Source organism: Ursus arctos, unplaced genomic scaffold (genome assembly GCF_023065955.2).
Source record: "Ursus arctos isolate Adak ecotype North America unplaced genomic scaffold, UrsArc2.0 scaffold_14, whole genome shotgun sequence".
NCBI classification, from domain to species: Eukaryota; Metazoa; Chordata; class Mammalia; order Carnivora; family Ursidae; genus Ursus; species Ursus arctos.
In genome coordinates, this window is record NW_026622808.1 from 1,554,225 (window position 1) to 1,568,637 (window position 14,413).

General features: G+C 49.7%; 1 protein-coding gene across 1 annotated transcript in view; it reads right to left on the bottom strand.

Moving 5' to 3' along the window:
• The window catches only part of TOP3A (DNA topoisomerase III alpha), a 28,997-nt gene that overhangs the window by 9,946 nt on the left and 4,638 nt on the right, over positions 1-14,413 (bottom strand). Inside the window, exons 3-13 of the mRNA XM_026521131.4 lie at positions 13,988-14,061; positions 13,086-13,161; positions 11,774-11,882; positions 10,640-10,783; positions 10,333-10,503; positions 9,954-10,054; positions 7,775-7,849; positions 6,453-6,535; positions 4,774-4,981; positions 2,936-3,121; positions 2,614-2,743 (exon numbers count right to left, since the gene is read on the bottom strand). Coding sequence (XP_026376916.1) covers positions 2,614-2,743; positions 2,936-3,121; positions 4,774-4,981; positions 6,453-6,535; positions 7,775-7,849; positions 9,954-10,054; positions 10,333-10,503; positions 10,640-10,783; positions 11,774-11,882; positions 13,086-13,161; positions 13,988-14,061 — 1,357 coding nt within the window. The remainder of the gene's footprint in view (positions 1-2,613; positions 2,744-2,935; positions 3,122-4,773; positions 4,982-6,452; positions 6,536-7,774; positions 7,850-9,953; positions 10,055-10,332; positions 10,504-10,639; positions 10,784-11,773; positions 11,883-13,085; positions 13,162-13,987; positions 14,062-14,413) is intronic.

The window sequence follows — 14,413 nt, forward strand, 5'->3', positions numbered from 1 at the left end:
AAGCACAGAGAACAAATGTCGGTGAGAATGTGGAGAAACCTCAACCCTCACACGGGGCTGGAGCAGCGTAAAACGGGGCGGCCACCGTGGCAGTTGGTCCAGAGGCTCCTCAAAAGATCAACACAGAGCGACCACTGGACCCAGCAATTCTTCTCCTACGTATCTATGCGAGAGAACCGCAAACCCGTCCACGCACAAACCTGTACGCTAATGTGCGCTACACCGTTATCCACGATCGCCCCAAAACGGAAATGACCCGACTGTCCGTCAACTGATGAACCGATAAACTGTGGTCTCTGCACACAACGGGAACAGCACAGGGAACGGAAAGGACGCGAGTGCTGATTTGCGCTACAGTGTGGATGAGCCTTGAGAACATGCGAAGTGAAAGAGACCAGGTACAAAAGGCCACAGGGTTTATCGTTCCACTGTACGAACTGGGTAAAGCAGGCACAATCTACTGAGTCAGAAAGATCAGTGGTTGCCCAGGGCTGGAGGGATGGGAGGGAAGGGGGAATGGGGTGTGACTACTAAGGGGTATGGCGTTTCTTTCTGAGGCGATGAAAACGTTCCAAAATTGATTAAGGTGATAGTTCTACAATCACTGTACTGAGCAACGAACTGTACATATCACGTCAGTGAATTGTACAGGATGTAAATTATGTCTCAATAATGCCGCTAACATTTTTAAGAAATGTAGCTCTCGAAGGGAAGAATGAAAGGGGGGGTGAACGGAAGGGGGAATGAACCATGAGAGACTGTGGACTCTGGGAAACAAACTGAGGGCTTCGGAGGGGAGGGGGGTGGGGGACTGGGAAAGGCCGGTGATGGGTATTAAGGAAGGCATGTATATGGTGTTATATGCAAATAATGAATCATGGAACTTTACATCAAAAACTAAGGATATACTGTATGGTGACTAACATAACATAATAAAAAATTATTAAAAAAAAAGAAATGTAGCTCTCTTCGTTCCTTTCGTCAGAAATCTTAAATGGCTCTCTGCAAGCCACAGGCCAATATCCAAGCCCCTCAGGCCAGCGTGCCAGGCCCTGCCGCAGTTGGGCTCCACTCATCTTTCCAGCCTCACCTTCCGTGACCACCCCATCTGCCCCCGGCCACAGGGCCACGTGCTCTCCTGTCCCTTCGTGCTCCCTCAGACTCTGCCTGTGCCAGACCTGCTTCATTCTCCAGGAATTCCCACTGCAAGGCTTTAAGGCCCCTGTCCGACCCTGCAGAACCCAGCAGGCTGTGTTTATGCGTTGCTTCGATTTGTTTCTCCTGCCAGATGGCCCCTGACGGGAATGGGATGCCTAGGCATTATTCCTCGCTGCGTCCCCAGGCCTAGACCGAGGTCTAGCTCTTGTGAGGCTCACATTTTTAATGAGTACATCCTGATGGATACACGAACTCTAATTTGACTTAAACCGACAGGGTTTCTGGAGAGCACGACAACGGCCAGTGGACTCCAGGAGGGGCCCTTCTTTCGAAGTCACAGAACTACAAAAGCCACTGGGTAGTAAGGCAGCCGTGCCCCAAGGGGGAACAGCTTGCTTCCGCGACACACCCAGGGAGCTCCACTTCCCCTTCCCTCCACTTCCCTCTCCATCACGCCGCTGCCCTTTTGAACTACGTTTGCCGGAGACGATCCTCAGAGTCGTTATGAAAACGGACAAGGGGGCAGATCAGTCATGAGGGACCCGCCTGTAAACCTGGGGCCATGGGACCTGCTGGGAAAAACGATTCTGGCCCAATTTCTTTTTCAATCTGATTTCAGTTCCTAAACAATTATGGAAAAACACTTTAACAAAAACTCAGAGCACAGCCACCTGTGGCTAGCCGCAGGGTGGCCAACCCGGACTCCACAGGGGCCTGGCATGGAACGAGCGGTGAGCGAAGCCAAGTACACGCAATGGAGAAGAGACAGCTGTCACCCCAACTCAACCGACTGCTTCCACCTGGGAGGGAAGGCTTGGGCTGCCAGACCTCCCGATGCTTCGCAAGAAGAAGACACAACACTTATGTGGAATCTCTCAAGTTTGAAATGTTGGTACCTTATTCAAAATAAAAACAAACCCCTGTGTGGGCCAAAAAAACTGAGTCCACAGACAGGACCTGGCCAGGCTGCTCCCAGTCCAGACCCCCGAGTCGTGGGACACACTGATGTCCTAATCCGGCTGGTGTGGGGCAGAGGTTAAGAGTGTAAGAGTGGACTTACGCAGATCCAGGTTTTAATAACTCGCACGACAGGGCACCTGGGTGGCTCAGTCGGTTGAGCATCCGACTCTTGATTTTGGCTCAGGTCATGATCTCAGGGTCATGGGATAGAGCCCTGCGTCGGGCTCCACATTGAGTGGAGTCTGCTTGGGATTCTCTCCCTCTGTCCCCCGCCCCACCCCCCACTCTCTCTAAAATAAATAAATCTTAAAAAAAAAACCCACCAAAAAACCCACAAAAAACCTTGCACACCTCGTGGCCTTAGGCAAGTTCTGAACTTTTCTAAGCCTCCCTTCAGCTATAAAGGGGGTCAAGAAGAGGACACCCACGGCAGAGCTGTCCTGAAGACCAGAAGAGGTAGAGAGCTGCTGGTTACCATGACGACCGGCTACTGACCAATGCCGTGCTTCTCCATGAGGGCGATGAGGTCGGCTTCGGTGAGCAGCTGGGGTGGGCTGGTCTCCCCGTCCAACATCTCCACAGTGCTGGGCTGGAAGCAGGCGCCTTGCTCGTACACAGGGAGGGTCTACAGGGAGCAGCAGAAGCGTCAGTCTGAGCACTCCGCGCGGCACTGAGGCAAAAGACAACTGCCATTTCAAAGAGCGTGGCCCTGTTCCAACGGACCGCATGAGGGTTGGGAACCCGACCGTCTTCCCCTCTCCCCGAGGCCCACGGGGGACGTGAACTCTGACCTCTGACTGGGCCTGTGCTTTATTACCTTGTCACTCCAGTGGTCATACGGGTACACGTCCAGATAGTTCCGGGCCAAAATCATGAGGCCGTGGGCCACGAAGCGTTCCTGAGCGATGTCGATCTCCACGGTGGTCTCCTGCCCCTGAGCATCCTGGGAGCAGCAAGCCAGGAAATGCCGCACGATGAACTCATACAGCCGCTGCTCATCTCCCTGGGAAGACAAGGGAAGAGTCTGCAACTCCCTCAGAATATTACCGTCCGGGGACCGCAGCCTCACCAATAGTCTGACCTGGTGTAGACCACCTTCCAGCCTCGAGTTCTGCACAGAACAGGGCACGCAGCTCCTGTAGCTTCCACACCTGCATGCAACACCGGGCCAACCTGCCCGATGTTTCCTTTTTTTTTTTTTTAAGATTTAATTTATTTATGTGACAGAGAGACAGCCAGTGAGAGAGGGAACACAGCAAGGTAGTGAGAGAGGAAGAAGCAGACTCCCAGCGGAGGAGCCCGATGTGGGACTCGATCCCGGAACACCGGGATCACACCCTGAGCCGAAGGCAGACGCTTTAACGACTGCGCTACCCAGGCGCCCCTCCTTTCTTTTTTTTTTTTTTTAAAGATTTTATTTATTTATGTGACAGAGAGACAGCCAGCGAGAGAGGGAACACAGCAGGGGAGTGGGAGAGGAAGAAGCAGGCTCCCAGCGGAGGAGCCCGATGTGGGGCTCGATCCCAGAACGCCGGGATCACGCCCTGAGCCAAAGGCAGACGCTTAACGACTGCGCTACCCAGGCGCCCCTGCCCAATGTTTTCTGACGTAAACCCAACCGAAGGAGAAAACGAGGTAAAAGCGTAATAGCTAACACGAGACCCCTTGTATATAAGACACAGGAAAGTGGTAGCCGGCAGCCCAGCCTCCCAGGGTTTGTGGTGATTTTCTACCAAGTAAGTAATCAAGGACCTAGTGAGGCTCCATCTGTTAGAAGCCCCCAAGACACTCAAACTCACAGCCAGTAATTCTCCTTCTAGAAGGGATCCCAAGGAAACCGTGGGAGGCCCACAGAAACACTGACACAAACATTCGCTGTCATCACGTCTCAAAAAGTTGGATGCAATTTATTCTCAAAAAACAGATTTGGCAAAATAAATTATGGTACGTCTATGCCATCATTAAGTGTCGTACTTAAAAATATTTCAGCGTATGGGGAAATGGCGAATGTCTGTTCCTTATAATCTTTAGAATTTCCTAAATTGTCTAAAATGAACCCATTATCACATTTAAAGCCGGAGAAGAACAGTATGTATTAATAAAAGAAGGAAACAAAGACCAGATGGGACGCAGCTTTGCAATAAGCCTGCATCTGTCAAACAAGCCCAACCAGCTCGGCCTCACGGAGCACATCCCCGCGCCGAGGAAGGGTGACAGCAGGTGAGACGCCTGAGCTTTCAGGGCTGCCTCAAAGCCCTGCCGCCACTGGACCGCGACAGGACTCCAGCGTCACAGTCACCACATCAGGACGGCAATGGAACCCAGTCCAGTCTGGGGAGGCCAGGGGCAGATGCCTCGAGTTAACGAGGGGCCAAGAAGACCAAGTGGTTCTGTGGGGGCCCCATGGGGGGCTGTGCCCAGCCGAGTGTGGAGGGTCTGACAGAGTGGGAAGTGGGCTGAACAGAGTAGAGCCCCCCTGGGCAGGGGTGGGGGCTCATGGAAGCCACGCGAGACGGTGAAGCATCTCTTTGCTACAATGGAAGAGCTATTTCAAAATCACTTAGTTCCTAAAGTAAGAGCCTGCAGAGTATATTCAAGTGCTACTGACCCCTCGCTTCCCCCGGGTTCCAGGAGGCAGGAGGCAGGGAAACCGACCTGCAAGCTGCCGGTGTATTTGGTGGGGTGGATGGGAGGGTGGGCTTGGTCAGACTTGTTCCCATTGCGTGGAGTGGGGCCACCCCGCTCTAGAATACTCTGGGCGAAGGCCCCCCAGCGCGGATCCTGGGTCTGCTGCTCCACCAGCATGGTCAGGTTCAAGTCTTTGGGGAAAATGTTTGTTTCAGTGCGAGGATAGCTGATGTACCTAGAACAAAGGCAAGCAAATAGAAAAAGAAATTGCTATAATTGCTCTAGAAACAACTGGATCCGATTGGAAACACCTGGAGACACCTGCCACACCCCACCTGCCCTAGCCAGCTCAACTGAGGGCAACTGAAGGAAGGTTCTCACACGGGACCCACAGCGGGGTGAGCAACAGCAGGTTCGCTTGCTGAGACACTCCGAGAAGCCAGAGAGTATGTGCGACAGGCAGCGCGGGGCAGGACACACTCCTGCTCGGCCTGCCAGCAGCTATGTGGCCGGGGACACAGGCTGGCCCGATCCATCGTCACTCTGCCAGTGACCCCCATGGCCTTGACAGAGGCAACAGAGCATGCTTCTATGACTTTGCTTCTAGCACAGAAAGAATAATGCCGGTGCGCCTGGGTGGCTCGGTTGGTTAAGCATCTGCCTTTGGCTCAGGTCGTGATCTCAGGGTCTGAAGTCGGGCTCCCTGCTCAGCAGGGAGTCTGCTTCTCCCTCTGTCCCTCCGCTTGTGTGCACTCACTCTCTCTCTCAAATAAATAAATAAAATCTTAAAAAAAAAAAATCAAAAAAAAAAAAAAAAAAGAAAAGAATGCTGCCTGATAAACCATAATGTAGACCCTCCATGTAACATTTTTTATTGGCCACTTAAACGGAATTAATGAGATCATTTACATGTCATACAAGTCTTCAAAATAGTTTACACTTAGAGCATGTCCCAATCAGCGCGACTCAAATTTCAAGCGCTCAATAGTCCCCTGTGGCGAGTGGCCGTCACACTGGTTAACGTGGACTACGCGGTCCCTGGATGGCACGAGGGCGCTCACAACCCGAGATGGGATGGTTTACGATGGCAAATGACTCCCAAAGGTGCTGTGTGCCACCTGCCAAGGCCCTGGGGACAGCTGCTGAGAGCTCAACAGTGGGATGTGAGTTCACTCTATGGGCTCTTACTTTAGGAAGGGATTTTGAAATGCCTTTTCCATGTCAAAAAAGTCAGTGTCAAATTCTTCTACTTCAGAGGTCAGGTGATAACTAGACAGTCTGCATTTTCCCATAAGCTCTAAAATGTTTACCCTGGGGCCCCTGGCTGGCTCACTGGATGGAGTGTGTGATTCCTGATTTCGGGGTTGTGAGTTCGAGTCCCATGTTGAGTGTAGAGATTCCTTAAAAATAAAATCCTTTTTGAAAAATAAAATAAAATGGGATGCCTGTTGGCTCAGTCGGTCAAGCATCTGACTTTTGATTTCGGCTCAGATCATCGTCTCAGGGGTGTGAGATCGAGTCCCATGTTGGGCTCCATGCCGGGTGTGGAGCCTGCTTAAGATTCTCTCTCTCCCTCTGCCCCCACTTTCTAAAACTAAATAAAATAAAATAAATAAATAAAAAATAAAATAAAAATAAAATAAAATAAAATAATTTCACCCTGATAAAGACACACTGAATTCTACTCCCAAATGTGGAATATTTACCCTTGGGTGTAGAGCTTTTCGGCAATCCTCATGGTTTCTTTCGCATTTATTCTCAACTTTCGAGAAGCCAGCTTCTCAAGCTCCTGTAAATGTGTCATAGGCAAGTTAGGGTGTAGTGCGGGAGTCACAGGGCACAACACGGCCGCACAACTCATCTTCACAAATGTCTGGCCCCTGGCACTCCAGCTGCTGTCACACAGAAGGGGAAAGACTGTGCTGAGGGAAGCTTTCTCAGCCTGCCGGGCAGCGATGGGGCCGATCCGACGGGCAGAAGCAAGAATCACCCGAGGAGCCAACAGATTCCCGGGCCCTGAGCACTGGGGATTCTGACAGAAGAGGGCTGGGAGAGAGGCCAGGAATCTGCATTTTTCAACAAGCCAGCTAATACACAGAATCCAATACAGGCAGTCTGGGAACCACGCTTTGGGAATACCACCCGGGCCCTAGCAACTTCTCTAGGACGATGAATACCAGTCTTCAAGAGCTCCTGGGAGATAATCGGTTGTCCTTCCCCTTGGTGACATTCCACCAATGCTGCTGGCTGTGTGTCAAAGCGTATTTAACCGGGGAGGAATAACACACTTACATCTGTTACAGGAAATCAATCCATAACTCTTCCCTTGTCAGTCGGAGCACACACACACCATGCCACACCGCAGATAAAGAACACACTGCCCACCGGTCCCTGCATGCTTCTCTCAGCCTGCTTGCTCTGTACGTTCAGTCTCCAGAGGGAATCCCCACAGAAGCTGTACCCTGCATTTTCCTGCAAAGTGGCCACTAGGAAGGGGCACCCCCCCCCAAGATAGTTAACTCCAAGTTATGTCCAACGGGGCTGGCTCTTCCTGGGTCTAAAAATCTGAAAAACTCTGTTCCCTTTAAGGTAGGCTCTTAATGCAGATCTTTAAAAATGACGTTTACATAGACTATACGGAAACATTAAAAACAATGCTTGGGTGGGAAAAACCAAGGTACCTGCTGTAACAACGTAAAATACACACATGTGAAAAAAAGAGGCAGACACTCAGATTATATCCGAGACTGCGAGAGGCTGGCAAGGTGAGGCGGGCCGTGTCTTCCTCTTTTTGTTCCCCAAACCCCACACAAAGCAGCTATACTGCCTTTATTAACTTAAAAAACCACCCAGCATTAGAAGACTAAGCAGGCCCTGTTTTGGGGTTTCTGTTCTTCCCACCACTTTCCTGCGTGGCCCCGTGAAGGGTGATGCTTCCTGCCACTGGGCCACTGCCTGCTGCAGAAGCCGGGTCCCAACCACGGGAGGTCAGAGCTCTGAGCACCTGGCGCACTCTTCTAGAACATACCACAGTGTCCAATGCTTGAGGCCTCCACTTGCTCTTTGCCTTAGACCTGACCTCCACCACGGTTGCCCTGGGATCCTAGAAAGCCAGAAAAAGCAGAGGCCGTATTAACCTGTTGGTGTACCTTGTCCAGCTTTCCCGCGGCAGCCTCAGCTCACCGTTCTGGATGACACCACCAGCAGAGGTCCCTGCCCTGGCCGTGAGAGGACCTCAGGGAACGTCGGCTTGTAGCCCATGGTGTGGTGGAGACATCACCACCTTCCCGCTCAAACCAAGGCTTTGAGGGGCAACTTCACGAGCTCTCCTAAGCATCTCCTAAGAACTGTTTCCTATCTATACACACAGTGTGGATTTTTTTAAAAATTCAGGATAATACTAAATTAGAAATAGGAGAAATCACACACTACAAACCGGAAAACTCAATCTTAAGACTGACTTCACACTTTTTTTTTGGGGGGGGGAGAAAGAGCAGAGGGGGACAGGGAGAATCTTAAGCAGGCTCCATGCCCAGCATGGATCCTGACATGGGACTTGATCTCACAACCTCAAGATCATGACCTGAACTGAAATGAAGAGTCAGACCCTTAACTGACTGAGACACTCAGGCACGCCCCCTCCCCCAACTTCACACTTGTTTTAAGATTTTATTTACCTACTTATTTATTTGAGGAGGAGCACTGGGGGAGGGAGAGGGACAAGCAGACTCCACGCTTAGTGTGGAGCCCGACACGGGGCTCGATCTCACAACCTTGAGATTATGACCTGAGCCGAAATCAAGAGTCAGTCTCCCAACCAACTGAGCCACCCAGGCACCCTGCCCAACTTCATGCTTTTCAGAGACTACAAATGAACAAAGAACTCAGCCTAACTGAATTGATGATGAGGACATTTGTATTTCAAAATCCACATTTCTCTCTGCAAACGGCATGGGCTCCAGGGGCTCTTTACAAGGAGCTCAAAGTATAAAACCTGCTAGATTTTCCTGCACCACATCCCAGTAAAGTAGAAATAGGACAGCTCTCTTTTACTGAACAGATAAACATGCAGTGTCACAGACACGCTGGGTGGCCGCCAGACCGCTAGGGTCAAAGGGTGGAGAGAGGGACTCCTGGGAGGCAGTGTGGTCTGCAGAGGGGGCTGGAGAGTCAGATACACTGGGGTCCAGTCGTGCTCTGCTCCTTATTAGCCTACAGCGTCTGTGCACAAGTTACTTACCCCCCTCCCGCCTCACCTGTGAGGTGGGGACAGTGTCACCAGCCTCAAAGGCACCATGAGGACTGAACAGTATTACGTAACATACGGCGTGTCTGGCACTGTAACAGGTGCTCACAAGTTACCATCCCCCTTACCAAATCGATAATAAGCCTGCCGGGGGGCTATGGCCAGGGGCACACGTGACTCATCGAAGGAGAGATCTCTGAGCTTTCCTGAGGCACCACTGAGCGCAGCCGCCACGTTAACGCTGGCAACTATGCGCTGGTTGAAAAGCAGCAGCACCACAATGCAGACGGTCGGTCCGAGGGTCGGAGGTCGGTCCGAGGGTCGGAACTTGGCCGCTGGCTGGCCTGTGGCCCTCTGACGTGCTGTATGCTCTCCTGACCCACGCTGCTGCCTCCTGCTAATCACCCTGGCTTCACTCAGAGGTCACCGTGAGAGGCCTTCCACGACCACCACACCTAGAACAGTCCCGTCCCTGCTTCCGGTCTCTATTCCTTTATCCTCTTACTTCCTGGCATCAGTCCCCGTATGAAATTCACTTGGTCATTTGTGACTTTCTTCTCTCTAGAGCTCCTCATGTGACCAGTGGAAGAGGGAGCTGGACCAGATGCTGTGCAAAATCCTTCCAGCTTTAGGACTCTACTGTTCTAGAATGGTCTAAAGGATCCCGAGTTATCTCTGGTGACAGCATTCTGCTGCAGGGAGAGATTGCAGCTATCCAGTTCTTACAATTTCTGACTTTATCTAAAAGGTCTACAGATCCTTTACTTTCACATTATTTACCGTTGTTTTCATGGAGTTCCGGTCTTACTGGTTCCCCAAAAATGATATCCTGAGATGCAAGCTGAAAGCTACATTTCAACAGGAAAATGAAGCAGGACCACCTCCGCTAACAGAGAAGGACTGGCCTGGGAACTTGCAGAATGGTCTTCCCAGATCATTAAAATTCTAAATAATTTCTTACCTCCATGCACAGCTGGTAGAGGACAAGACAAGCCGTGTGGTTAAAGAGACGATGCCTTTTCCAGTTGAATTCTACGACTCCATCTTTGTGGTCATGAGTTACTGTATTGGGGACAAACGGGAAGGCCATGACTCATAGAGGCCATTGGACAGGACGGAGAGGAGAAAGTACATTGCAGTGAAAATCCAAAGGAATACGAAACATTGCTTGGGGAATATTTTGGGTGCCTAAGGAAACTGAGTGGATTCTGAACCTCGTAACGGGGTGGGAGGAAGGACAGCAAGGCTGAAAAACTCACACACTTAAATTCTGCCATTTATGCTCCCGGTTCTTCCCGGGCCCTTGGGCCCCACACCATATACAACTCCCCCAGCCTTACCTTTAATTTTGTGGAAGATTTCTGGCACAAAAGCCTGAATGGCTTTGAACCTCTCCACCACGAACCCCAGGGTCGGGAACTGGCAGCTGCCGTAACTGATGAGCTGCTCTGCCAGGACCTCGGGAAAAATCCTCTGAAGCCTCAGGGTTTGGAACCTAGTGAAGGCAGCTCCTAGAAAGTGAGGAAGGAAGGAGAAAATGGAGGGCCGTAAGATCAAAGCTAGCTGCATGTACTTACACGCAAACCCCATTCTCCCCAACACCCAGTGTGCCACGTGGACACCCGAAGGAGTTGGCTGGCGGCTCACCGATCCTCAGGTCCAGCTCCTGCCTCACGTCCACGGCGTCGCTCACTCTCTGATCAGGCTCGGTCAGGTTTTCACAGGCCGCCCGGACGGCTCGGGGCGTGATCTCAGAGAAACGGGCTCTCAGCACCGGCAGACTGGGCTTCACTGGGGAAGAGGCACCAAGGGCAAAGTCAAATCACTTTGCCGTCCCAGCATAAAGGGCTCGTTTTTCTTAAACCACCTTGAATGGAACGTAAACCATCCCGAGACGCTGGGAGGCACCCAATTTTCTGATGAGGTTAAATTAACAGCACGCTAGCCACCTAGGAAGAAACCTTCACTATAGCTGCTAAACTTAGTGTTGTCAGAAATAACAGTGGTGTGAATTTGAGTGATTCAAGAGAATTTCGGCTATTCTCTTGGTGAGCCTCCCAAGATCCTAACCTCACTTGCTTTCTTAGACTTTACGGAAAATGAAAACATTGTCAATTAAAAGGTCCTACGGGGATATTTCATGTCCTGGCACGGAAATAACACAGGACACCTATGCTGTCCTTGGAAGTTAATGTACTTAAATTCCCAGGAGTCATTACAGCTTTCCACACAAACACAGTTCGGGAAAACAGACACCGTCTTCTCTGAAGCCTGAGAATGGGCTTTGTGTCACTTCCTCTATGTTACCTGAAATCATCAGCTCCGTTCGAGCCATTTGAAGTCATTCCACAAGTATGTATTAACATCCAGGCATTGTACAAAGAATACAGCAGACAAACACAACATTCCAGAATTATTGTTCGTACTGTACATATGGTATACATGTTCCCTTACAAATATTCGATATATAACTTAAAGAAATAGGATGTATAAAGTCCCTGCTCTAACATGTGACAAGCCCTAGGACACATGGTCTGTGCTACTGGTTAACTCATTTAGTCCTTACGCAGCCCTGGCAACTGTGTCAGACTGGCTTGACTTTCCAGAAAGCTCAGGCTCCTGAGGGTTTAGTAACTTGCTCCAGGACACACAGCTGGGGAGAACTGATGGATCCAGGGGAGAGACTCTCTGGGGAGGAACTCAGCCATAGCCCATTGGCACAGGGGAACCATCTACTTCTGTGGTCCCAAACTACAGAAACTCAGAAGCCACAGCACTTACCAGCCCTGCATACGTGGATAATTTCAAACCCGATATTTTCACCTTCTCGATCACAGTCGGTCCAGATCACCAGGGCCTGGCACTGCCGAGTCTCTCGTTCCAGAGTTTTCTGAAATTCCCAACGAGGAAGGACCAGTGAGAGCACAATTTCAATCACTTGACACCTCTAGCTAAAGAGATTTGACTGAAGATTAGTGATGTTCTTGGAATAGGGCAACTTGGTGAGAAGGAGAGATCTGGGAAACTGCTCTTAACCATCTCTAAGGATGCCAAGGCCACTAGTACAATTCTCCAGCTTAGAATCACAAACCTGTAAGTGAGCTTCTAGAAGCCTGAGGGTTTAATACAACTATCCTAGTCTGATGAAACCTAAAACTCAGTTCTTTTTTTTTTTTTTTAAAGATTTTATTTATTTATTCAACAGAGATAGAGACAGCCAGCGAGAGAGGGAACACAAGCAGGGAGAGTGGGAGAGGAAGAAGCAGGCTCATAGCGGAGGAGCCCGTTGCGGGGCTTGATCCCATAACGCCGGGATCACGCCCTGAGCCGAAGGCAGACGCCCAACCGCTGTGCCACCCAGGAGCCCCTAAAACTCAGTTCTAACACATACTTGTAACTCTCATGGCTCTAACAATGTCCTGGTAAAAAAAAAAAAAAAAAAAAAAAAATCCCTAAATTGAGTTTTACCCCAAGAAGGCTTCCCAGTTAGGAGTGAACTAATTATAGGTGCCCTGACTGCTTGAGAATTCATAACTTGCTGTCTAATGACCCTTTACACTTTGTTGTCGCTCCATGCTAATTAGGGCTGGAGTCTAGGATTAATAATTTAACAATATTATTCCTAAGATTTAAACAACCACTACTTACAAAAACGCTTACTTTAGTTCCTTGGCTACTTAGTTTAAATGGCCTCATTTATATGATGAGTGGGAGTAATTTTTAAAATCATGGTACTGGGATGCCTGGGTGGCTCAGTCGGTTGAGCGTCCGACTGACTCTTGGTTTCAGCTCAGGTCATGATCTCAGGGTTATGGGATCGAGCCCCAAGCTGGGCTCCATACTCAGCGTGGAGTCTGCTTGGGATTCTCTCTCTTCCTCTACCTCTGCCCCTCCCTGCACTCACATTCTCTCTCATTTTAAAATAAATAAAACCTTTAAAAAGTATGTTAAAAAATAAAATCATGGTACTAAGTGTGGTGGGAAACTTGATCTCTAAATTCTAATGCATTCAGAATGCAGGAATCACAGTTCGATTATTTTGTACTTGGGAGTTGTTCAACTCCGGTGCCACACGTCTTCCAAAACATCCTACCTTGATGTCTACAAAATTCTCCGGGCAGTACTTTTCAATTTCTGCTTCAAAGAGAACAAGGGGATTGCAGCTGTGCCTAGAAAAAAAATGAAAACACAACACACCCAACCTCAGCCACAGGACGAAAAGTCCCCCATTTTAATGAGAAAAAAATTGTTCCAGTGTGCTCACGGATGGATCCCCAACAGAAAAAGTTCCACGTGAAAACACCAGAGGGTTCAAAGCAAGGCTACGACCCTCCGCACAAACAGGAGTGGCTAAGAAGAAATTCTGGAACTCTTTCACACATGTCTGCAACAGGATAGATGTAATCCAATGACCACGTGAAACAGGTCTGGCTATTTTAAGGGAAACATGCTTCAAAGTGGTGGTTTACTCTAAACGTAAGGCAAAAATTCACAAGGGTTCAGTTGATCTTTGGTTATCGCTGTGGTCTCCATGGTTTTTGTCTCCTCAAAATTCACCTGTTGGAATCCTCACACCAGTGTGATGGTGTTAGAAGGTGGGGACTCTCACAGGTGATTATGTCACAAGGGTGGTAGCATCTCATGAATGGGATTAGGGGTCTTATAAAAGAGGCCTCACAGAGCTCCCTAGGTCCTGCCACCAGGAGAGGACACAGGGAGAGGTGGGCACAGTGCAATGGGGAAGAGGGCCCTTCACCTGACCGTGCTGGTACCCTGATCTCCTCCTTCCAGCAGCCAGAACTGGGAGAAATAAATTCTGGTCGACTACGAGCCCCTCGAGTTGATGACATTTTGTTACCGCAGTCCAAACGGACTAAGACAGTCACCTGAGTGTTGTAAGCTCCAGGGTAAGATCGACATGCCTCGAAATGCCTGCAGTATTTCACAACTTACTGTAACACTCAGAACGTTCTTCTCCCCAGGAAGTGTACTGACCATTTGCGAAACTGCATCTGGAAATCATGAGCCAGCAAATGTCCAGAGACTGAAGTCATTATCATGGTAACATTCTGAAGGATAACAAAATTGGAGTTAGTCTTTTAGCAATTACCTTTTGCCAGATAATCCAAATAAAAGGGAGAAACTTCTATTAAAGGAAAAAAAGGGGTTGCCAGGGGCTTGGGGGGAGGTGGGGAGGATTGAATAGATGGAACACGGAGGACTTTAAGGCAGTGGGACTACTCTGCATGGAATTACAATGACGGATACATGTTACACTTTTGCCCAAACCTACAGAACGTACAACACCAAGAGGTAACCCTGATGTAAACTACGGACTTGGTTGCCTGTGATGTGTCAGTGTAGGTTCGAACGTACAAATATACCACCCCGGTGAGTGATGCTGACCTTGGGGGGGCAGTG